At 35.0% G+C, this 23,997-nt stretch overlaps 1 protein-coding gene across 1 annotated transcript in view; it reads right to left on the bottom strand.

The window, feature by feature from the left end:
• Positions 1–23,997, bottom strand: part of LOC142338076 (uncharacterized) — a 200,544-nt gene that overhangs the window by 124,716 nt on the left and 51,831 nt on the right. The window contains exon 8 of the mRNA XM_075387709.1: positions 21,199–21,621. Within this exon, the coding sequence (XP_075243824.1) occupies positions 21,199–21,621 (423 nt within the window). The remainder of the gene's footprint in view (positions 1–21,198; positions 21,622–23,997) is intronic.

The following is a 23,997-nucleotide window of genomic DNA, read 5'->3' as shown; positions in this document are numbered from 1 at the left end:
GAATAAAACTGTTGATTGTACCTTAGTACACAATTTACTGAATTGCCCAGAAAAGCGCTCGTGATTCAATCCAGTTCTCTTGATTTAATCATTAAAACCTAGCTGGCAGATTGTAAAAAAGGCTGAAAAAAACATTAAGATCAGGGAAGAGAAATTTCAGTTTCTTCACTAATTGCTGCGATGTTAGATTTTAATTTAGAAGAAATTGTATAACCTATGTGTTGTTTAAATTAGCCCTCGAAGAACCGTTAATAAGGGCGAGATGTCCTCAGTTGACCTTATCTCCTTCAATTAAAGTAAGCAAAAGTCAATTGAAAGTGAGAAGTGTCAATTTTGAGAAGTAATTACGTGATCAAAATTCCCAACAATTAACAAAGAACATCCTCTACTTAGTAAGAAATGAAGTCACCCACGCCATACAACAAGGCTATTTTTGAAGTTATTTTTGTCATTATTTGTTACCGCTTACACCTTTCAGTTAACCTTAATTATCCGAGTTCTCGCAATTTTGCTTGCAAAACTCATCTTTTACTAGGTTCACCTTTAAGCCATAGATGGCTCAAGATCCCGTCTCAGCTGACAGAAAACCATTCCCTTCCGAAAAGTTATTCCCTCGTCCAAGTTGGATTACCATACTGACAGCATGTTTTCATTGTTTAAAGATATCGACGATAAAATAGACATGGAACCAAAACCAAATGAGGATTGCGAAGAAAACATCAGCTGTTGGACCTTCAAAGAATACAGTAATTGGAAATTTCCGATCAACATCATAGAGGAAACAAGAAAATGAAACCTTTCAACCCTTGTTTGATCAAATTTAACACTCACAATAAGCAATTTACGATACAATAACTCAATCAGTTGCAGACATCGAATTCATTCAGTTTGTGGACTTTGATTTAATCGATACCTTTACCGCTGACGGAACGAAACACTTGCCAAAATTCCATGATTCACTGGACATCCTCTCCAAATCGGAAGAATTCAACGCTATTGAAACAGCCGGAAGTCATCGAAATCAACCAGATGCGGAGCTGCAGAGCACTCACATTGTATTGTTCAAGTACAGCACATGAATATATTAAGAAGACAGCTAGGTCCTGGAAAACAACTAAAACAGCGGTATGATGACGCAAGATAACCATATGCTCAACTTATGATTGATTCGAGAACAATTACACCGGATTTGCTGAGATGTTGTTCAATTGCAACTTCATTTTACTCAATTTTTTGTACCGAACAGTTGTGCTCGTATTAGTAAAATTCAGGATAAACGCATAGAACTATTATTCCCTGTATCTCATTCGGAATCTCAACAAAAACTTCAACAAGCTTTTCTTCTACATTATCCTCAAGATTTCATCAGATTCATTTGTGAGTGTATTGCAAACTTCATTCAAGGAAAGCTAACAGTTTGAACGATTCCAAAAACAAACGAGAAAGCTCAAAGGAAAAACAACCTTTGTTCGAAAAGAACAAGGGGAGAACGTAAAGTGAACGCGATCAATAGTCTCGAACAAGATAAACAATTCAACTAAGAAAAAAGCCGATCTTCCTAAAAATTAAAACAGACGTAGAACTCCACAATGAGAATAATCCTGATACGCAAAAACTTTGGAAGAGTTATGGAAAACAAACGGTTACAAAAAACGATTTTTTTCTTTCCAATGAATTTCTAGTTCAAAACACCGATGCAGGAATTGATATAAAAACGCTCCGTTGTTCAATAAAACTCCAAAACGATATTAATCCAACCCATTTCTTCCTTCAAGAAGTTCTAAATCTATGACATCTGTTGAAAAACAACAATTTGAGAACGGTGTATGGCCCCGACTGATTCAATTACAATTTCAGATAGAATCAAATGGCAGAAGTGGTACAAAAAGATGGGGACAGCAGCTTTCGGTTCGATCAACAACTTGACAAAAAACAAGTGGATTCAGGCGCGAAGTTACAGATTTCTTAGAATCAAAGAACTCATACACAAAATACAAAGGAATCGGAAAAAATTTTCCCATGTAAAATACACAAGCTCGCTATATTGATAGCTCTACATTAGAGATTGCAAAAACAACAAAGATCTTCAGAATAAACGAAAGAAATGGCAAAAATTATTAAAAGGCCGCTAAATTTCGTGACAAAAAATTTTCAAAACAAATTCTTTATCGCTAGAAGTTGAAGAGTAACCCGTTTCCAAGCTCTGAAAACGTTTCTCTAGTCACTGACGGACAAATCAACACAAAAGATAGATTTCCAAAATAAGCTGGAAAAACCTGGCAAAGTGAAAAATGTAAGGCAGAAAAAAACAGAAAAATTAGGCAAAAAGATTCGAAGGCAGAAATTTTAAGCCAAAAAACTGTTCAAATTTAGCATACGTTTTTATACAAAAACAAAGATAAACTGACATTAAGTGAAAAGCCCACGAACACTAAGATGAAAACTATTCGCAATCAAAAAAATTACCCTGGAACTTATATGAAAAATAGTAGAAAACCCGTAAAAAGCACCACAAACAGCAAAATTGCGAAAAAAGCTGGCTGAAGCTTGCATATATAACTCTAATATATCTTTAAATGGTCAAAGATGCTCCTAAATGTACAGTTACTTGTGAATATGGTTTAGAAAAAAAAACTTCAAAAAACTGATCCAAAAAAGCCGCTACTGATCAAAATAATGGGCTTATTTAGAGAACGATTTTCCCGCTCACACTTTTTGCCCTTCATCTAACGCTGATATGAAGAAAAATACCTTTGTCTTTTTTCAGCCGCCATTTTTCTTCAAAAGAAAATAACAATTAAGCATGCTCGGCATTGACTTTCAAATCATGTTTCATAACAACTGGAGCAATTTCTATAAAAAGATAACCATAACTCTTCTCGAGTCGAATAAAGACAAAGTGAAGTAAAGAAGAAAGAAAACAAGTCATAAAAATCCCAAACATTGAGAATTCATTGAAAGAGATAGAAACGAGGTTTTTTTTTAAGTTGCTGAGATTCGTGCTTTTAACCAAAAAAATTCTTTCATCACAAGAATCTATCCAGTAACCAAGGCCTAAGCTCTAAATTTGTTTAATTGGCCCCTAAAAGGACAAAACTTGAAAATATCTTACAAGAAACCTAGCCGGAAGACTCCGGAATCGACTCGAAATAAATTATAACTAAAATCCTAGCCATTAACTAACCGATAAAACTATTAACTTCATTATACCATTCAATTTGAAACACTGCAACTGAGGAAACAAATCATGAGAGAAAAATTTTATAACTTTCAAAAAATGCAAAGCCAAAAGCATTGTTTATGAAACACTGTCTGGTATAAATCAATTGTGTTCAATAAATGAGATTCAAATGATGGTGGTAAAAAATACTCCTAGATGTAGCGTTTCTTGTGAATATGGTTAGAAAAGCTATTTACACCCAAAAAGTAACGAAAAAAGCCGCACGTGATGAAATCATTTCGCTTGAACATCTTTCCCAAACATATTTTGTTGTTGATCAGAAAGGGGATAACGTTGATGGAAGTTCCTACGAGCAAGAATTGTCAAAATAATCAATTTTCAATTGGTCGAGCTGCAAAATGGACGGTTAAAATGTTCCTTACTTTAAAACAGCCCCTAATCAGAGGGCATGGTTTTGGAGCATTGGCTAGAACAGTTGCCAGAACAGCTCTTCGCATTCTCAAATTTACCTGCAGCAAAAAAATCAGAAGAGAAGTTATCGAGTCAGCAACTCCAGAACTTGGCGTATTATCAGCACAGACTTCGGTTCACAAAGCAGCTAAGAAGATTGCACCCCCATCAATACGTAAATAAATTGTTAGAGGAACAACAAAATAAAAACACCAGACAAGGTATATCACGACAAAAAAATCGGAGAAAAATTGAAAGAACCTTGACTTATCATGTTTGCAAATTAGGGTCACGCAAAACAGTCAAACATTATGGATAATTTTTATCTAGAATTGGTTTCCAACACCTCCGCTCAAATTTATCCACAAAACACAGTATCTTGGTTCTCTAACTTTCTTCCAGAAAAAATGAACTGGATGGCTCCCGGGAAGTAGCTTTAGTCGAAGTAACATACCGTTCTATGTTATAATATTGAAGGAGGATTACTGACATTTCACTATGAGAAAATGAACCATTTCTTCTCCGTCGAGTCTGCAGTATCGACCTCTATTTGGGAATTTTCAAGTAGTCTCAGATACTGTCGAAAAAACATGACTTCCCAAAGGCTTAGAGCCTCAATTCTTGATCAATATTAACAAAGCCGAATATTAAGTTTTTTTAACAAAGGTTTTCAGACTGTATCATTCAGCAGAAGCTTGGCTGCTAACCTGGGTGTTCAGGTCAACAAATCTGCTATGCCTATATCGAGAGCATCAAACAACGGTAAAACCCTGGGCAACGGTAGACCTTCCCTATGATATTACTCGAACACAGTGTTACTCTATTTGGATATAGTTGAACCCAATTCAGTTGATAATAAAAGTCCCGTTTTAAAGATCTTTTCTTTCAAGCACCTAGACGTTCGAAATGACGAGGATATTAAGAGATCTCAGGTTCTGAGTTACCGCATTTTCGAACACGTGAAATTTCATGAAGTGATCAAAACCAGTTTCCAAAGTATCCACGTGGAGCAACAAAACGCTGCCAGACACCTTGTCTCATTCTTTCCAATTGGTCAAGTTCAACTTACTTCAGTTTTACAGAAAGAATTTTGATTATTTCTTAATTTCTCCCTTAAAAAACAGCCGGCTAAAATGAAAATTAATTCCATGTCTCGCTCTATGGCAGACTTTATATGAAAGAGTTCCATTTTTATCCAAATCTTTGGTTCAATGAAAAAACTTTTCCAAAAATTTCACTCAATGAGTTCGAAATTGAATTTGTTGGAAACTGATTGCAACATTTCCATCGACTTGCGGTCTGCTCAATTATTCATCAGAGGGAGGAATATAAAAGGTGCTCAAACACGTTTGGCCAATGCCGAAGAAATCTTTGGTAAACAATGCTCTTCATTGGCTTTTCTCTATTGGCGACGTCCATCTAAACAACGAAGTCCACAGCTCAGACTCAAGTTTTCGTCTCGGCTGAATTTTCAGGAACAAAAGGAACGCAGGAAAGCATATCTCAATGTCAAGTAGATCGCTACGAAATGCCACGAGCCATATGACATTACTCATTCATTGATGTTCTTTTTCAATAGGACAAGGATGGATTTACCTTTTACGGTCCGTTGGCACTAAGACTGTTTTCACGAGAACCCTTATTCTTGCAAATGTTAACCGGAGACTCAAAATATTTCGAAAAAAATTTAAAAACACTTTAAAAGAGTAAAAAAAATTGATCCCAAAAAACCGCTACTGATCAAAATATTTGGCTCACTTAGATTTTTTTCGCTGACATTTTTTGCCCTTCATCTAACGCTTATAAGAAAAATACCTTTGTCTCTTCTGTCAGCCCCCAGTTTTGTTCAAAAGAAAATAACAATTTAGCATGCACGGCATCGACTTTCAATCATGTTTCATAACAACAGAAGCAATTTCTATAAAAAGGTAACCATAATTCTTCTCGAGTCGAATAAAGACAAAGTAAAACAAAAAAGAAAGAAAACAAGTCATAAAAATCCAAAACATTGAGAAATCATTGAAAAAGATAGAAACGAGGCTATTTTTTTTAAAGTTGATGAGATTCGAGATATTAACATCTTCAAAACAATTATTTCATCACAAGAATCTATCCAGTAACCCACGCCTAAGCTCTAAATTGTTTAATTGGCCCCTAAAAGGAGAAAACTTGGAAATATCTTACAAAAAACCTAGCCGGAGGTCTCCGGAATCGACTCGAAATAAATTACAACTAAAATCCTGGCCATTAACTAACTGATAAAACTAGTAACTTCATTATACCATTCAATTTGAAACACTGCAACTGAGGAAACAAATCATAAGAAAAATTTTATAACTTTTCAAAAGTTGCAAATGTTTGTCAAAAAGCAAAGCATTGTTTATGAAATACTGTCTGGTATAAATCAATTGTGTTCAACAAATGAGAATCAATTGATGGTGGTAAAAAATACTCCTAAATGTAGAGTTTCTTGTGAATATGGTTAAAAAACCACTTTACACCAAAAAAGTAAAAACAGAAAAAAGCCGCACGTGATGAAATCATTTCGCTCGCTTGTAAAAAATTTTCAACTGACTTTTTTCGCTCTTTTCGAACGAACAGAAACACCACTCTATCTTCTCTCAGCTCTTATTTCTGTTCAACAACAAAAGAAAATCAATTTTTGCACGTGCGACATTGATTTTACATCCTGTTCCAGAACTAGATCGATTAAAAAAATAGATCAACATAACTCTTGAACTGTAAAAAAGACAGTGGCCCCAACACGATTTAAATTCTTTCAATTGTAAAAAAACAGCCGCTATAATAGCCGGTTGATAAGGTGGGGGCGGCTATTAATAACTATTATTTTACATCTACAAGGAAATATTTGGAAACCAGACCAAACACGCGGTAACTATTTGCATATATTCCTATATATAATCCCAGAAGCTGACATGAACTAGATTTGCCCAATACGTGTCGAGAATAGTAAAATTCTGACAGTGTAGAGGTCACTTTCCTGCTGACATATCGAACAATTACGTTTCCTAATCAAGGCAAGGTAGTAGTGCCTTCGAGTAACGTATATCTTACTATACCTCAAGATTCATAAAATTACACCCCTCCCCCCCCCCAAACACACACACACACACACACACACACACACACACACACAACGGTCTGAGCCCCAGTAAAGCAGGAATTGAAAACTTGCTTTGAAGATTTTGAATTCACTTGGAAGATGATGCTATATTTTTTTCGAAACAAAAATTGGAAAACAAAAATTGCTTCAGCTTGAGGAACCTCTACAGCCAAAACGTTCAAAACCAATCTTATCGAAATTTTTCTTAGGAAACCACAATAAAAATGAAGTTTATGAATTGATTCACAATAGTAATTCGGAAGAACTTTTTGCTCCTTAATTGGCACTAGAAGTAAGTTTTGGTTAAGTTGTTAGAATCCATGTAACTTCCGAAATCGAAACGCTATTTTTGGCTAAAAAACAAAACACCCTTCCAAATGAATTCAATAATTTGAATTCTTGCTTAACCAGGGGGGGGGGGGCTGTTGTTACGTACCTATGTTTCGCACAAAAAATTGATGTTCGCATAAGTCCTTATCTATAGGAATTAACAACAAATCTTTATATATAAACATTACAAACGATCGCTACACAACATCAATAACAACAAAAAATTCAAAAGTCGATAGTTCAAAATGGAATGCTCACCTTTAAAAGTATCAAAATTCAGGGAGGGAGGTATAAAGAGGATTAAGGGAAAGATGTTAATAATGAATGACATATTATGGCCCCCTAGAGAGAAATCATGGCCATAAACAGAGGCTGCAATCTCCTCTAACCTTTTGATGTTGCTGCTCCCGCTGAGAACGCGATTAGCGAAGGCATCAGCGTCAGACGCATTCTCTCCACTGATAAAAGAGATAAGACCGGGAATTCGATTCTTTCAACTTTTATTTTGTCTCATCCTTCCCGAAAAGTCACTATACCATATAATTAATACCTTTATAAAGTGGTAGAAGACTAATAACTTGGGACAATCATGTAACTCATTTGAGATGATGAACATTTTAACAGCACATTTATTCCTTAGTAAACCTTTTGTTTGTTGATGCACGCGACAGACGTTTTCAACAACCTAATGTATTGAAGAAATTGCTCTCGCACGACGACTCACCATTGATTTGGCTAATAAAGCAGTATTTTACATGATTTAGAGCGCTCAAAGTAAGTCAACAGCTTCAATTTTTAGTAATGCTAAATGCAACTCTCTTCAATACGTGAGTTAAAAAATTTGTTCTTGTTCCAAAAGAACTGTGGAAAAAACTTAGAACAGACCTAGAAATCCACTATAAGAAAAGTCCTGCAACTCTAAAAAGATATATGAAAACAAACGGTCGAGAATTTCAGTATCCTATACAATAATAGTTGAAAGCACCCACGAATTGATATAAAAACTTTCTATCATTCAACAATTCTGAAAAACGCTCCAATCAATCCCAACTATTGTTTAATTCTAAAAGTTCTCAATCTGAGATATCTGGCGAAAAAAAAAATTTGCATTATGGCTCAGATTATTGGTTCAATTACAGTTTCAGATAGAATCAATTTGCGGAAATTGTACAAAAGGAGGCCAGCAACTTTCGATTCCATCAACATTTAATAAAGCAAGTGGACTCGTTCGCGTGAAAGTTAGATTTCTTACAATCAAAAGACTCATATACTAAATACAAAGGAATCAGAGGAAAAATTTCCCGGCTAAATACGCATGCTTACTATATTGATGAGACTTGGTGTTTGGATCTTGCACAGACGGATTAACTATCACAATGTAACCGGGGCATAAAGTTTCTACTCGTTACAGTCGATGTTTTTTCTCGATTCTCGAGAGTAGAACCATTACGGAGCAAAGGGGCTCAGGCAGTAAAGGCAGCTTTTATGAAAATATGTTAAGAAATACCAACTCAAGTTCCAGAAAAAACCGCAGCTAGAGCAAGTAAAAGAGTTTTCGGAGATATGGCACTTTATTGTGAGGATGTGCGAATCAAATATTATCACACTTACAGTGAAACGAAAGTAGCCTTCGGTGAAAAGCCTTCGAAGAGCTATTCGAATCCTCAAAAACAATTTATTGCTATCACGAAGAAAACGACACATTATCGTACATCAAAGAACTGGAAATGTTTGTTGATGTCATTAACTTGAGAATCAATCGAAGCATTGAGTTGTCTCACAAAGATGTAGTGAATGCCGACTTTTTGACTGTCATGTACAAGAGAACGAAAATAGGAAAGAATACGAGCCCTAAGTTTAAAGTAGGTGATAAAGTTAGGCTGGCATAAGCAGGGCACTCCTTTCAATAAGGATAAATCTCACTAAATTGATGAATTTTTTTGATTCCAAAAATAAATACAATTGGTCTTTTCCAAACATATTTTGTTGTTGACCAGAAAGGGGATAACATTGATGGAAGTTCCTACGAGCAAGAATTGTCAAAATAATCAATTTTCAATTGGTCGAGCTGCAAAATGGACGGTTACAATGTTCCTTACTTTAAAACAGCCCCTAGTCAGAGAGGGCGTGGTTTTGGAGCATTGGCTAGAACAGTTGCAAGAACAGCTCTTCGCATTCTCAAATTTACCTGCAGCGAAAAAATCAGAAGAGAAGTTATCGAGTGAGCAACTCCAGAACTTGGCGTATTATCAGGACAGACTTAGTTTCACAAAGCAGCTAACAAGACTGCACCCCCATCAATACGAATATAAATTGTTAGAGGAACAACAAAATAAAACCACCAGACAAGGTACATTACGACAAAAAAATCGGAGAAAATTTGAAAGAACCTTGACTTATCATGTTTGCAAATTAGGGTCAAGCAAAACAGTCAAACATTATGAATTCTTTTTATCTAGAATTGGTTTCCAACACCTCCGCTCAAATCTATCCACAAAATACAATAGCGTCGTTCTCTAACTTTCTTCCAGAAAAAATGAACTGGATGGCTCCCGGGAAGTAGTTTTAGTCGAAGTAAAATACCCTTCTATGTTATAATATTGAAGGAGGATTACTGACATTTCACTATGAGAAAATGAACCATTTCTTCTCCGTTGAGTCTGCAGTATTTAACTCCATTTGGGAATTTTCAAGTAGTCTCAGATACTGTCGAAAAACATGACTTCCCAAAGGCTTAGAGCCTCAATTCTTGATCAATATTAACAAAGCCGAAAATTAACTTTTTTTAACAAAGGTTTTAAGACTGTATCATTCAGCAAAAGCTTGGCTGCTAACCTGGGTGTTCAGGTCGACAAATCTGCTATGCCTATATCGAGAGCATCAAACAACGGTAAAACCCTGGGCAACGGTAGACCTTCCCTATGATATTACTCGAACAAACAGTGTTACTCTATTTGGATATAGTTGAACCCAATTCAGTTGATAATAGTCCTGTTTTATAATTCTTTTCTTTCAAACACCTAGACGTTCAAAATGACGAGGATATCAAGAGATCTCAGGTTCTGAGTTACCGCATTTTCGAACACGTGAAATTTCATAAAGTGATCAAAACCAGTTTCCAAAGTATCCACGTGGAGCTACAAAACGCTGCCAGACACCTTGTCTCATTCTTTCCAATTGGTCAAGTTCAACTTACTTTAGTTTTACAGAAAGAATTTTGATTATTTCTTAGTTCAAAATTCAATTTGTTGGAAACTGATTGCAACATTTCCATCGACTTGCGGTCTACTCAATTATTCATCAGAGGGAGGAATATAAAAGGTGCTCAAACACGTTTGTTTGGACAATGCCGAAGAAATCTTTGGTAAACAATGCTCTTCATTGGCTTTTCTCTATTGGCGAGGTCTTCTCTATCTAAACAACGAAGTCCACAGCTCAGACTCAAGTTTTCGTCTCTGCTGAATTTTCAGGAACAAAAGGAACGAAGGAAAGCATATCTCAATGCCAAGTAGATCGCTACGAGATGCCACGAGCCAAATGACATTAAAAAAGACCGTTGATTGATGTCCGTTTTCAAAAGGAAAGATGGATTTACCTTTTACGGTCCGTTGGCACTAAGACTGTTTTCACTAGAAACCTTACTTCTTACAAATGTTAACCTGAGACTCAAAATAATTCGATCATCACCTTCGTTTTATATGATTCAAACTGCTGGTTTGAATTCTGATGCTTTAATTATTTGAAGCTTGTATTTTTACTGGACAGGTAGCGATATCCGATAACGGAATGAGGAGTTCTAAAAACAGACTACTTCAAGAACCTGGCCTATTTTTTACAATGAGCAACTTCCAAAAGTGTTTACTAATCCCGCTGGACAGAACCAATTCATACAAAACATTTTCCGGAAAAGAGGACGAAAAACAGACATTTAGCAAAAAAGAATTCAAGTGTTTAAAAAAACGTAACATTATGTTAAAACAACTGAATTTAAAAATCAGTAACAATATCACAGTAGTCACAAATTAAATGCAGCAAATATTTCTAAATTGCAGTTAGCGACGAACAGAAATTACACCTTCTATCGTCTCCTTCGTTCTATATGATTGATACTGCTGGTATGAACTCTGAGGCTTTAACTTTGGAAACTTGTCTTTTTACTAGAAAGGTAGCGATATCCAATAACTGAATGAGGATTTTTAAAAAGGGAAATTGCTATATTTTCTACAATGAGGAACTTCTAAAAACGTTTTGATATTCTCGATGGACTGAACCAACTTACACAAGAAAATATACTTTCCGGAAAAGAGGGCGAAAAACAGAATTTTCACAAAAGCAAACTAAATTTTTGATAAACAGTGACCTCAAAGTAAAAAAAAACGTACTATTATGTTTAAACATGCAAGCACACCCTAGTAGCCAGTAAAGAAAAACCGCAAACATTTCTTAATTGCAGTTAGCGACGAACATAAATTACACACAGGAAAGTAAATAACAGTAAATGAAGGCCAGATTCAAAAAAAATCTCTACAAAAGACTCGTGTTTAGTTCCAAATGGGTCTTAACTAATTTCAGAATTACCAAATTTGAATTCATCAAAAATTAATAACACTAAATCAATTATATTCCAAAAGAAATCATAGGTCAAAATTTTTATGCAAAACAAAAGCACTAAGCACATTCAATTAATTCAATAAAAGTCAAGTGTCAACGTGGAGTTGCCATTACTGAGACTCAAAGGCAAATGATTTCACAGTCAAAAAAGTATAAAATTGACTTCAAAAAGTTCATCAATCGCTGAAAAGAATTCCCAACTTAAACAAAAAACAAGTAATGTTAAAGTAATGAAAACAAATAGCTATGAACTGAAACATTAAATACATTAGCGCAAGCCAATTAAACTTGTCACAAATGATAGTGAGCAACAAGATAACAAAAAGAACAACGGAAACTAGCAAAACTCAAGAAATCAGTATCATTTTTTGAAAACAAGTAGTCTGAAAGTTAAAAAAACCATGCACTCAAACCATGTGTACTCATGTGCCATGAACTCAAACCATAACATTTTCAGTTATGATTATATTAACATTTTATGAAAACAGGATCAATCTACACAAAGCTCAATTAAAACAATAGAATCTATGCACCACTAGAATAGATCTTTCAGCCTTGACACCTTTGATAAAAAATAGTGAAAAAAAACGAAAACAGCAATCGAATTCCCGAATAGATGTCTCAGCCTTGACACCTTTGAAAAAAAAGTGAAAAAAACGAAAACAGCAATCGAATTCCCGCACGCTAAAACAAACTATCTATAAAATCAAAAACTTTGTTCAAACAAAAATTTCTTTCTCCACTTTAAAAGCAGTGTGAAGAGACATTACCCTTTGAAACTAATCATTCTTTGTTCCCGTTACTATTTAGGCTCTAACCAACTCACTTCCATTTTCATTGGAAAAATTAGCGAAAAAACTTCACGCCGCAAAATCACTCGCTTTTTCACTCCACTTCCTGTTTCGGCGTGACCAAAATCACTACTCCAATTTGACTTAAAATCATAAACATGTGTGAAAAGATCTTAAAAAAGACAGCGCCCCAATACAATTCAATTTCTTTGAATTGTAAAAAATCAAGAGAAGGCCATTAATAGCCTCAGCTATCGCTTCGCGGCTATTAAAAACAAATCGAACCAAAACTCAAAGAATCGATGATAGCTCTCAAAAACAATGGCAAAATAATTAAAACCAAAGACATTTGACTAAAAAGCCAAAAAATCTTGCTTATGCCCACTTGGAAAAGCTAATTCTCCTCCAATTAATTCCGTCCCTACCAGTGAAAGTTTACAAGAACCTAATGCCAATATCATAACAAACAAGCTGATCAACGAAAATATTTGACAGATTGGATCATCTGTTGAAAACATCATTGGGATTTTTCTTGGTCAAAACCAAGTGACAAGACAACAATTAAAACAAAACAGGGTAAACCTCAAAAATTCGTAAACTATTTTTATGAAAAAAGTAACATTGAAGTCATGAAATCAATTAGCTATGAACAAACGTCAACTACTTCAAATCCCTTATCTGAAAGCCAATGAGACTTGGTATGATACTCAGTGATAGGATAACAAAAAAAGAAAAGACACGGGCCAAACTCAAAACTTCAGTATTCAAAAAACTCCAACAATTAACTTCTTTCAATTGTAAAAAAAATTACAAATATATTATGAAATCATATAGCGTCAAAGCCACAAAAAAACATTCACTGCCCTTTGATTAATTAAAACAATAGCACATATGCACCACCAGCACATTTATCAGCTTTGAAAGCATTTGCAGAAAAAGGAATTGAGAAAAAACAGTGAAAACAGCAGTCGAATTACAACACACGAAAAAAATCTCTAGAATCCGAAACTTTATTTCTCTCCCGCTTTAAAATCAGTATTAAAAATCAACCTATCGAACCTACCCATGCGTTGGTTCCCTTTTATTATTTTAGCTTTACCTAACTTACTTGCATTTTGAGTTCTCATTGACATTAAAAAAGTCACACAAATGTGAAAATCTCAAAGATGGCTCGCTCCACAGTATAATCAAGACAATTTTGAGCTTGAGATCCCCGACAATAATAAAAGCCTCGCTAAACGGTCGGGCAATCGGTTATTAGCAACATGAAATTGTCGCTAATATTAACAACATAGCCGCGATAGCTTCACAAATCTGCAGTGTCAAAAATAAAAAAAACAGACCAAAAGAAATTTCGTCTTTTATCTAATTGCTGAGATATTATTTCTATTAGATATCTGCATAGCTTACTACTACTAAACTAACCTTCAATTAGGGTAATTCATACTCCATTGACCTTATCTCCATGAATTCAATGAAGAAAATTTGAGAGCAAGGAAGTCATTTTTGAGAGTGAGGTACGTCACGTTCATGTGTGACCAAAAACATACTCACATTAATGAACAAAGACTCGTTCTACTAAGGGTGAAAAACTTTTGCAAGCAGGAGATTCAGTCAATATTGCATGAGTGAATGGACAAAAAGCCTATTTGAAGTTATTGGGAAGTCATATGTTTGTAACAAAATCTTGACGACGAAAAAACATTGCACAAATGCTCAATTACAATTGAAAGAATTTTCATTGACTAAAAAAACTACAACTCAAATGGACTAGGAACTGATTGGGGAAAAAACTATTCAGAAAAATCCAATAAAAATAGAAAACAGTAAAAGTCAAAGTGAAATTGACTCAAATGAACAAAAACCACCGCTAGAAAGCAAAATTTTGTTCAGCGTTTTCTCACTGTATATTAAAATTAGAGATAAAAAGTGTTTCAAGCTGCACTTTTCGTTCAACTTCCTCTTTCGTCGTGACCAAAATCATCACTTCAACTTGACTTAAAAATCAAGAATAATTGGGAGCAGATCTTAAAAAAATAACCGGAAGACTCCGCAATCGGCTCGAAATTTGGCTTGATTCAGTGTTCAACAAAAAAAACATATATTGGAAAAACACAACTAACGATGCATCTCGAAAAAATTCTAAAACCAGCCAAAAAGAAAAAGGACAAAATCTAAAATACCTGTTAAAGTTTTTTTTACGACTCTCTAAAAATGACAAATTCTCAATATCTGTTCGCAACAAACAAACATCACAATACATTTCCAGCTGATCCAGTCACTTAACTACAATGACCCTATCAACAACCTTAATTAAACAGTTGAAGATGAGAAAATATTCTAAGAGGCAGAAAACCGAAGAATTGGGCAAAACAAAAATGCAGCAAAAAATATGCTGGAATTTAGCCTACTTTCTTCAACTGAAACCACAATATATTGATATCAACGAAAAGGAACACAAAAACCCTAAAAAGAAGTCACAGAAATAGCTCAAGACTGCATATAGAAATCTAATATATGCTTGAGATAGTCAAGAAAGCTCCCAAAGGTACAATTAATTGTTATGCTTTATAAAAACCACTTTACCAGAAAAAATAAAAATTAAAACCAGTTAAACATAACCGACGAAGCTCGGCCGAATTGCTCTCACACGACCGGCGAGCAGTTCTCTTGGGGGCGGGGGAAGGGCAACAGGGGGAGGGGCTATTTGGCTGCACACGGGACATTTACGGCCTGTACGATGTGCAGGTGTGGGATTTTTTGCTTGGGGGGGGGGCTAAGTGAGGGGGCTGATGTGGGGGTGGGGTCAAACTCTAAGAACCGCCCTTCACACCATAAGTCTCCAAAACAGTTTCTGTAAATCGCATACTTGGAGAATAGTGAGCTGAAAGGCTCTAACAGAACTTTTTGCCCACTGGTTGCTACCTGTTTATCCCATTTTTGAGAACGAAAAGTCAAATGGGTCATACAAAAAATCGGTCAAGCAAAAAATGGCATAAAAGAAGACCACCAGGACTATTATAATTATTTCGTTGGAGAGCAATTAAACAACTGCTTCGAAAAAGCCGCATATGATCAAAAAATTTTGCTTGCTTAGAGAAATTTTTTTACACCAACTTTTTTCACTCTCTCTCAAAAATGCAAATTGGCCAGAAAACCACTCTCTTCTCTCTGCTCTTGAGTTAGTTCAGCTGTTTGACCTAAACTAAAAATTGATAAAAAGACGGTCCACCAATACTCCTCTTCGATTCTTAAAAACAACAGCTCCTCAATAAAATTCAATTCTGTAAAAAAAAAACAAGAGAAGGCCAATAATATCTCCAGCAATCGCTTTGCGGCTATTAATAATTGGTCAAAAACATCTAAAATAGGTCAAAAATTACTCAGGATAGTTGACTGAACAAAAAACCATTTGAGCATATCGTTCTGCTATAAACTTATTAGGAACAGTAAAATACGCGAAATTTATTTTGCAGTAAGTAATACAAGATTTTGCTAAAGTTTTCGACAAAAATTTGGCAGTCGAACGCCAGATAGTTTTTGAAACCGTTAAGTACTCAAAAGAGGATGCAGCGGAATGAATAAAATTTTGGTAACTTGGCTCAACAACGTTTAACTATTTTGAATCGGTAAATTAGTGACTGGAGAGGGAAAATTTCGAGCCGTCAAATAGGAAGGAAGAATTAGATACAACCGAGGATCAAATGATTCGCTTCAATAACTTCCAATGCCATATCAAACAGTCGAGATAAGCCAAGATTAGCTCCGGTTTTGACAAGAGCGCAATCTGGGGACTAGAATTAACAATCTCTAAATAAACTTTTGTCAGTTTTGCGGATAATGAGAAATCGGCCAGAACTAGACTATGCGAAATTATTTACAGATGCAATAATTGGAAAACAGTCGTTTAACTGGACAATAAACATATTAGCCAGCTCCTGTAATAAGGCTCAGTAAAGTATATTGTCACAGGGCGATGCCAAATTTAGCCCACAAGGCGCGAAGTTTATCAAACGTGCTGAACAAATTCTTCCTAACTGTTTACAAATACAACATTCCCTATAACTAATTCATTCACTTTAAGGCATTCGTGGATTATGTTCCCCAATAAAACAGCTAGAGAAAGTTCACTTAAGCGCAAGCGTAGACAAGTTATTTGATGATTTATTTATTAAAGGAATATTGTTTTAATTTCTCTTGGGGGCTCCCAAGTTTAAACTCTCTCTTTCTCTCTAGGTGTCACTGTCAATTACACCTTTCTTCCTCTAGCTCACTACTCTACACGCTATCTCCCTATCTCTCACCCCAACTAATAAAACTTAAAAAGGATATGAAGCCAGCCTAGGCTTATCCGATTTGAACTAACTGGCAAATACGCAATGGCGAATTAGCCACCTAGACTGAACAAGATTGATATCAAAATAGCAAGCCATAAAGTTAAAGCCTTCAATAACTTTATTTAATTTCACTCCAAATTTAAGGCTAAACCAAAAAGCTTTCTTGTTTTTACGAATTTTAGTGCAGGCTATATTATACTGTCATTGCTTCATCATTTTAATCACCAGTCTCCCGACAAAAATCTTCCTGTTCCATAAATATGCACGGAGCATTTTCATCAGGCACTAATCTGAGCATAAAGAAATTTAAAGAACATAACCAACAGATTGCCTGAAAATAACCGCCGTTGACGCGCTCGATGCATATCGGGATTGAAACAGAAAAAGACAAAAAGAAAAGTTGAACGAATTTTTTTTGTTTTTTTTTAATGTCAAAAACTGATCTAATTTCGCGTGCAGTTTCAGTTGGATTCTAAAACTACACTTAACTCAGCTTCTTAACTAAAAGCTAATAAGCTTAATACCAATGTCAGCTAGCAAACACTCTAATGAACTTTGATAACCTAATTCTCAATGACTTAATGACAGGGCTTTATCGGTTTATCCTGTCTCTTTTGATTTTGATCTTTTGACCTTGACAGTATTCACCACATTGCGTAATTGAATGCCAGAAAGAATTTATAATCCATTCAGTTCAAACAGAGTGAGGTAAGTCAGAACTCAAGCGTGAAAATTGTGACTTATGTAAAACGAAAAACGTGATCAAAAGGTAAAGCGCCCTAAAAAATATTGCAGGACAAGTCCTGACATACAGTTCAAATAATTTAAATAATTTTTGTTGAATAAATAAAACTAGACATAGAATGGACAATGATTGGATTAGGAAAACAAATTAGAAAATCGGATCCAGAAAAACGAAAACAGTCGAAAAGTCATTCCCTGAACGCATTAGGCAGCCATTTTCCTGTCTCAGTAAGAGGTGAAAACAGCTCAATTGGGAAACAGTAAATCAATTTTAAAAAACAAAAGGTTCAATATGTAAAAACTTTCACATAATTTTAAAGAGTTATCGCCAAAACTAATTCAATTAGCAGCAACAAAACGAAACCAAGAACACCGATGGTGTACCAAAAGACTTTTAATGGTAAATGAAGTCAAAGTACCAAATACAAAACTTAGAGAACTTCGACAAAAACCGCCAAAATCGGATTAGTATGAGTACAATTTTATAAAATAAAGACACCTCACGTCAAAACGAGACATCCAATTTAGGAGTTATCAAAAAGACTGACATATTTACTAACTTGGTTTTAAAAGTCCTCTCAAAGAGCCAAAAATGAGGAAATTCGTGATAAAATCAAAAAATGACAGAAAAAATATGGGCCAATTTTGCACTTGAAATGCATTATTAAGCTCTCAGAAACATTGTGGAATCGATTTCAGATGGTTGTATACTCATAAAAAATTGCAAAACAATTGTGCCAAATGGACGAAAACACGGCTAAAAACTGTCATCTATTTGCGCCAATCTCTCAAAAACTCTTTTCAAAGTCAAAAAGTCATTCACCTCTCCTCTCGCTCATAAAATGTTAGTTCACACAGCAATTTTACTATTTTCGCTTTTAGGTCAAAATACCGTCTGAATTAATACTTCCGGTTAAAAAAACCTTAAGAAAACCAATACTCCTCTTCGAGTCGTAAAAAATAAGAGCGCCTAAATAATAGCCGTTGAGAGGCTGACGGCGACTATTAATTATCAACAAGAATGCTCGTATGAGTCTGTGCATAGCACAGATTGTTCTATCACGCCTCTCAGGGTTGTTGAAAATGTTTGTTACACGAGAAGTTATTTTTATATTATCCTAAAATTGTTTTGCCATTTTCATTGCGAACGCTGTTCTGTCAATAAGCACCAACTAGTCAAACTTGGCATTTAAATAATGTTACCTCTTCAAAAAGGCGCGAAAGATTAAAAACATTAACTAAACAGCCCATTCATTTTTTTCTAAGAAGAACCTTGAGGATCTTAGTACGCTGAAGCAGCACCATTTCAAAATTAATGCCAAACTTCCGAAAAATCAATTGAAGATGAAGAATGTTTCTGTTTTGCTGTTTATTTACACTTCATTCCTTGGTTTCACTTCACTTCAAGGGCCCTAATTTAGTTCCACCATTGTTGCTTCAAATTGCTTTGCAACCAATAAAATAGGCAAACTTAACGAAATCGGATAATTAGTTTCTGATTTCCTCTTTCTTACAAGCGTTCTCACATTATCGATCCAATCAACTTAAACTCCTGACGAATTGACAGAGAACAGCTTAAAAGCTGATTAAAGTAGCAGACATAAAATCATTTAATTCAGAATGGAAAATTTTCAAGAAAACAATTTTCAAATTTAACACCCAAGTCAGATGAGTTTCTTCTTTTGTTTAGCAAAAAGTTGAACGTCTGCTTCTAATGATTGCTGAATATAATATTTCGGAAAATATTTGAACAGAAAAAGGGAACAAACGTCGGATGAATTGCTCTCGAACGAAAGGCGGCGCCAATTTAATTTAGGAGGGTGGGGGGGGGGGGGGTGGCTTATAATTTTTTAATGGTACAAAAACTCCTACCTCATTGGAGTTCGAACCAGCAACCTCCAGGACAGCAGTCGGACATCTTAACGCCTAAGCTACAACGGCTTTGATTGTTAGCCACTCAGAATTGCTTTTACAATAGCAACGAACTGAAATTCAGAACGAGAGCAATTGAGATATCAAAAATGAACTGAAGCGTGATAAAGTGAAGAGTGAAAAAATGTTTTAGAACAAAAAATCAAAAACGATGAAGCAAAAATTTTGCATTAAAAAGACGGACACGTTAACAATAATCGCCTCAAACTTCGTCTGAGAACAATTAAAAGTTAAATCCCTCCACATTGAAAAACTTCAAACCTAAATACAACGAGCAAAACAATTAAAAATAGAGCAGTAAATTTTCAGTTTTCAAGTTTTAATGAAAACATAATTTTAATATATGCGTAATTCACTGATCACTTTTGGTTATATTTTTGATATTTAATTTTCATTTAAATTTAATTCAAAATGGAGGTTATAAAAACTTACAAAAATTTTGATGGTCTGCAAATACGTTTTACACAAATTTTGAACGTCTGTTTTAACGTATTCCTATATTACTAAAACTAAATACAACTAGATGCAAACTAACTTTCAAAAAAGAAATTACAGAAATAGACAGAAAATTTTTTTCTCAAAAAAAAAACAGTTTTATCTTAAAAAAATATAGTTTCAACTTTTTTCCAAACTTTATAAGTTATTAAGTTATAAGTTATTGCTGCCTCTATTAGCTGATCTCAAATAACCTTCATTTAGAGTGACACACACCCATTTGACCTTATCTCTTTGAATTAAATTAAATAAAAGTCAATTTCAAATTGAGGAAGTCATTTTTGAGAGTGAGGTAAGTCAAATGAGACCAAAAACTTAATCACGCGCATGAACAAAAAAACTCGCTCCACTAAAAGCGAAAAATGACGTCACACATGCAATTCAGTTGAAATTGCATGAACGAATGAACAAAAAGTGGCTGTGACGTCATATGGTCGTAACAAAAATCGTGACGACGAAATAAAAAAACCAAGAGAAGGCCAATAATAGCCCCAGCTATCGCTCTGCGGCTATTAACAAGGAAACATCAATTTTCAAGTTTCAATCAAGATTTCAGAGAAAACGAAATGTTTTTTTGAAATGAGGTTTTTAATTTTTGAACTCCTCTTCCCGTAAAACAATTGATCTTATTCAGATTATTTGCAATCCCATTATATAGAGTGGGAAAATTTCCAAGAGAAATCCTGAGAAACAAAATAAAGATGGCGTTGGTTTAATCCAAAAAAGCCTTTTGCTAAGCTCCGTGTTGTTAAAACTGTCGCTCTTACATTTTCATCGCGCAATTTTTTGCACAAAAGATGTACTCCTAAGTTTGCACAAAACGTTGAAATCCTAAGTTTTTCCTATTTCTACCATTTTCTCGAGCCAATTTTTCATTTTCAGATTCTTAAAAAAATTAGTTGCTTTTCGTTAACAGATCGCTGTAACTTTGATATTTTTTCTTCTTAACTAGCTCGTGCAATAATAGTAGCGGGCTACAGATTATGCTAATATCAGTTATAGATGTTATTCTCTAGCAGGTTGTTCCACGATTGTACTAATGCTAAAGTTTTACGTCGGTGAGTATGAAAGAAAACGAACTCATCAAAAATCAACGGGGCATATTTACTTCTCTGAAGTTTATTTGTGTCAGCGTAGATGTATAACGCTAGTTTAAGGAAAAGACAGGAAATTTTTCAATTAAATATTCTTGAACAAACTTACAGGCAAGAGTCTGAGGAAGCAAATTGGTGAAAGACTTTCTTCGTTTCACTTTGTCAACACTTTTTCCGGGAGAATTTGGAAACGAATCATCCTCTGCATTCAATTCATTCGTGACGACATTCCCTTCCCCATCTGCCATATGTGAGCTTTGCTTTCTATTTGCACCCTCTGAGCCTCGACGATTAGCCTCAGCTTTATACGGAGGTATGTGGAGCATTGGCTCGTATTCCGGGTGAAGGAAATTGCTACTGTGTCCCGAAAGAGGGCTAGGCGTGGATGATGTAGTAGGAGCGAGATTACTGCTGGGCGAACTACCACTCGGATTGTTAACCTCTGAATCCTCCGTTGCATGCTGACTTGACACTTTAATGCCCACTGGCATGTCCAGCGATGACCGAGGTCGACTGCTTGGTCTCTCTTTATCTAAAGTAAATATTAAATGATCTTTTATATGCTATACGTTTTTGATACAGAAAATGCACTACACTACGAAAATGAAGCAATTCGAGTGGATGTCACATTATCAGAGCATCTTCCAATTCAAAAAGATGCAAAAAGTGAGGCAAGGGCGCGTAACACTGACGGACCGATTCTCATTACAGTGAGATATTATCCAGCCTCCGTTCAGCCTATCAGCCCGAGGCCACGTTATCAATAACCTGCGTTACGGCGATGACACTACTCTCATAGCGACTTCCGAAGAGGACTTGCAAAGTCAAAGTGCAAACGATCGAAACGTTAGCTAGAAGCATGCCAGGGTGCTAAACGATAAGACGGAGGTGATGATCATCTCTAGGAAACCGGTAAATGAAGTCCCCGAAATGAAAATGTATGTGAATGGCAAAAACTTGAAGCAGAGCCGGCAAAGGGCCGGAAAACAGCCACTGTTGCCCCGCTTGACATACATCGGGATTCAAACATAGCCGGCAGATGGCCGGAAAATACCCGCGATAGACGCTTGTGGCCTTCCATGAAATTGAAACAACTAAAGAAATAAGATAGACAAATTAACCAACAGTCCTTTAATAGACAACTAGACTTTTTGGGTTAGATTCGGACTGTCACTTTTAAGAGACACGTACGCTCTATAAGGCAAAAATCCTAATAGAGCTTTTTCAAAATTAATATTCGAAATCAAAAACCCAAGACTCTAATACTCAAGAATTAGGTCATATACGTTTGGCACTACTTAGATGCACACTACTGATCCTTAACAAGTAAATGTTCATAAAATGTTCAAAAAAGTTCATTAAATGAGTTCCGAAGTCAATTTTTTGAGTGAGGTAAGACACGCAATTGACCTAAAAGCAGAAAAAATGACGTCACGAACACAAATTTTAACTGCAAAGCAATAGAAGTCATTGAAATTGAAAAAGTCAATGGTCGCAAGAATCATCAATCGAGACGATGAATTAAAAAACATTGCAGGACAAGTCTTGAAAGACAATCCAAAGAATTAAATGAAAAACTGAGAACCAATGTACCTCACCAGCTAATGTACCTGAACTAATGCTATGTTTTTTAATCCCAGCCAAATAGACAATCTCAAAAGTTGAGAAATTAAAATAATCAAAGAAACAAAACAAAAAAATCATTGCTAAAACTCTTGAAGCTTTTTTACCTTGAATGCCAAATAAAAAACAAATCAAAATACTCATTAACAGACAAAAGCGCTTAAAGATTTATTATCCACTAAAGGTAGATAAACTCGGGAAATATGACAAATGCTTCAAAAAAAAAAAACGGAGAAGTGCAAAACTCTAAGTTTCTAAAAATCCCAAAAAAATGTTCAGAACAAAAAAATGTTTGCTCTGGCGTTCTGTCGTGTAAACCAACTGCCAGACTTAAAAAAGTTTCGTTGCCCAGTAAATATCGTTAAACTCAAAATGACAAAAAGTTTCACAAAAATTTGAAAACAATTACAAAATCTTGCAAAAATTCGTGATATTAAAGCCTTAAGAACAATTTCATTGTATCCACAGACTAACCATTATCCATAAATTGCACCTTAAATAGTTTCACTGGCTCAAAGATTGGTAAATTTGGAACAATAATTTTCAGCATATTGAAAAAAATTTAAATTTCATCAAAAAATTGCTGATACTCATGTCATTAAAGCGGATAACCAATCCATTACCTCTAGCAACTATGCAGTAGGATTTCATCAAACCCTAGAGATTTTTAAGCCCATGGTGCCGGAAAAACTCGCTGGTGATAAATTATCAAAAAATTGCAAGCTTTACAAAAAACAGAGATATTAATAAACAGAAAACTATTTCATTGCCACTAGAAGCTATGCAGTAACATATTATCCAGCCATAGAGGAGGTTCCTTCGCCCTTGAGATTGGAGAAACCTAAAAAACGACAAAAATTAACAAAAAAAATTAAAAAAGGTAAGTTTTATCAAAAAACTGCTAAAATTTGTGATATTAAAAAGTTGAAAGCATTTTTATGGCAAATAATTTTGTCAGTAACCTATTATCAAGCCCTATAGGATGATTCCCGGGGCTGGAAAGACTTAAATAATGACAAAAAACGCTAAAAAATTTGATAAAAATTGCAAGTTTTATCAAAAAAGTTGCTAAACTTCGTGGTCTTAAAATGATAAAACCATTCCATTACAACTAGAAACTATGCAGTAACCTATTATCAAACTCTAGAGGCGGTTCTTTGACACCTAAGGCTGAAATGACAAAAATTTTCATAAACTTGAAAATTGTAAAAATTAATATAAATTTGCGTGTTTATGATTGGAGTACCAAGACATAGAGCTCTTAAAATAGCCATAGAAAGCAATA

Source organism: Convolutriloba macropyga, chromosome 4 (assembly GCF_964194025.1).
Source record: "Convolutriloba macropyga chromosome 4, txConMacr16.3, whole genome shotgun sequence".
Taxonomy (NCBI): Eukaryota; Metazoa; Xenacoelomorpha; order Acoela; family Convolutidae; genus Convolutriloba; species Convolutriloba macropyga.
The sequence above is the reverse complement of the archived record's forward strand: the minus strand, read 5'-3'. Positions and strand labels throughout refer to the sequence as shown.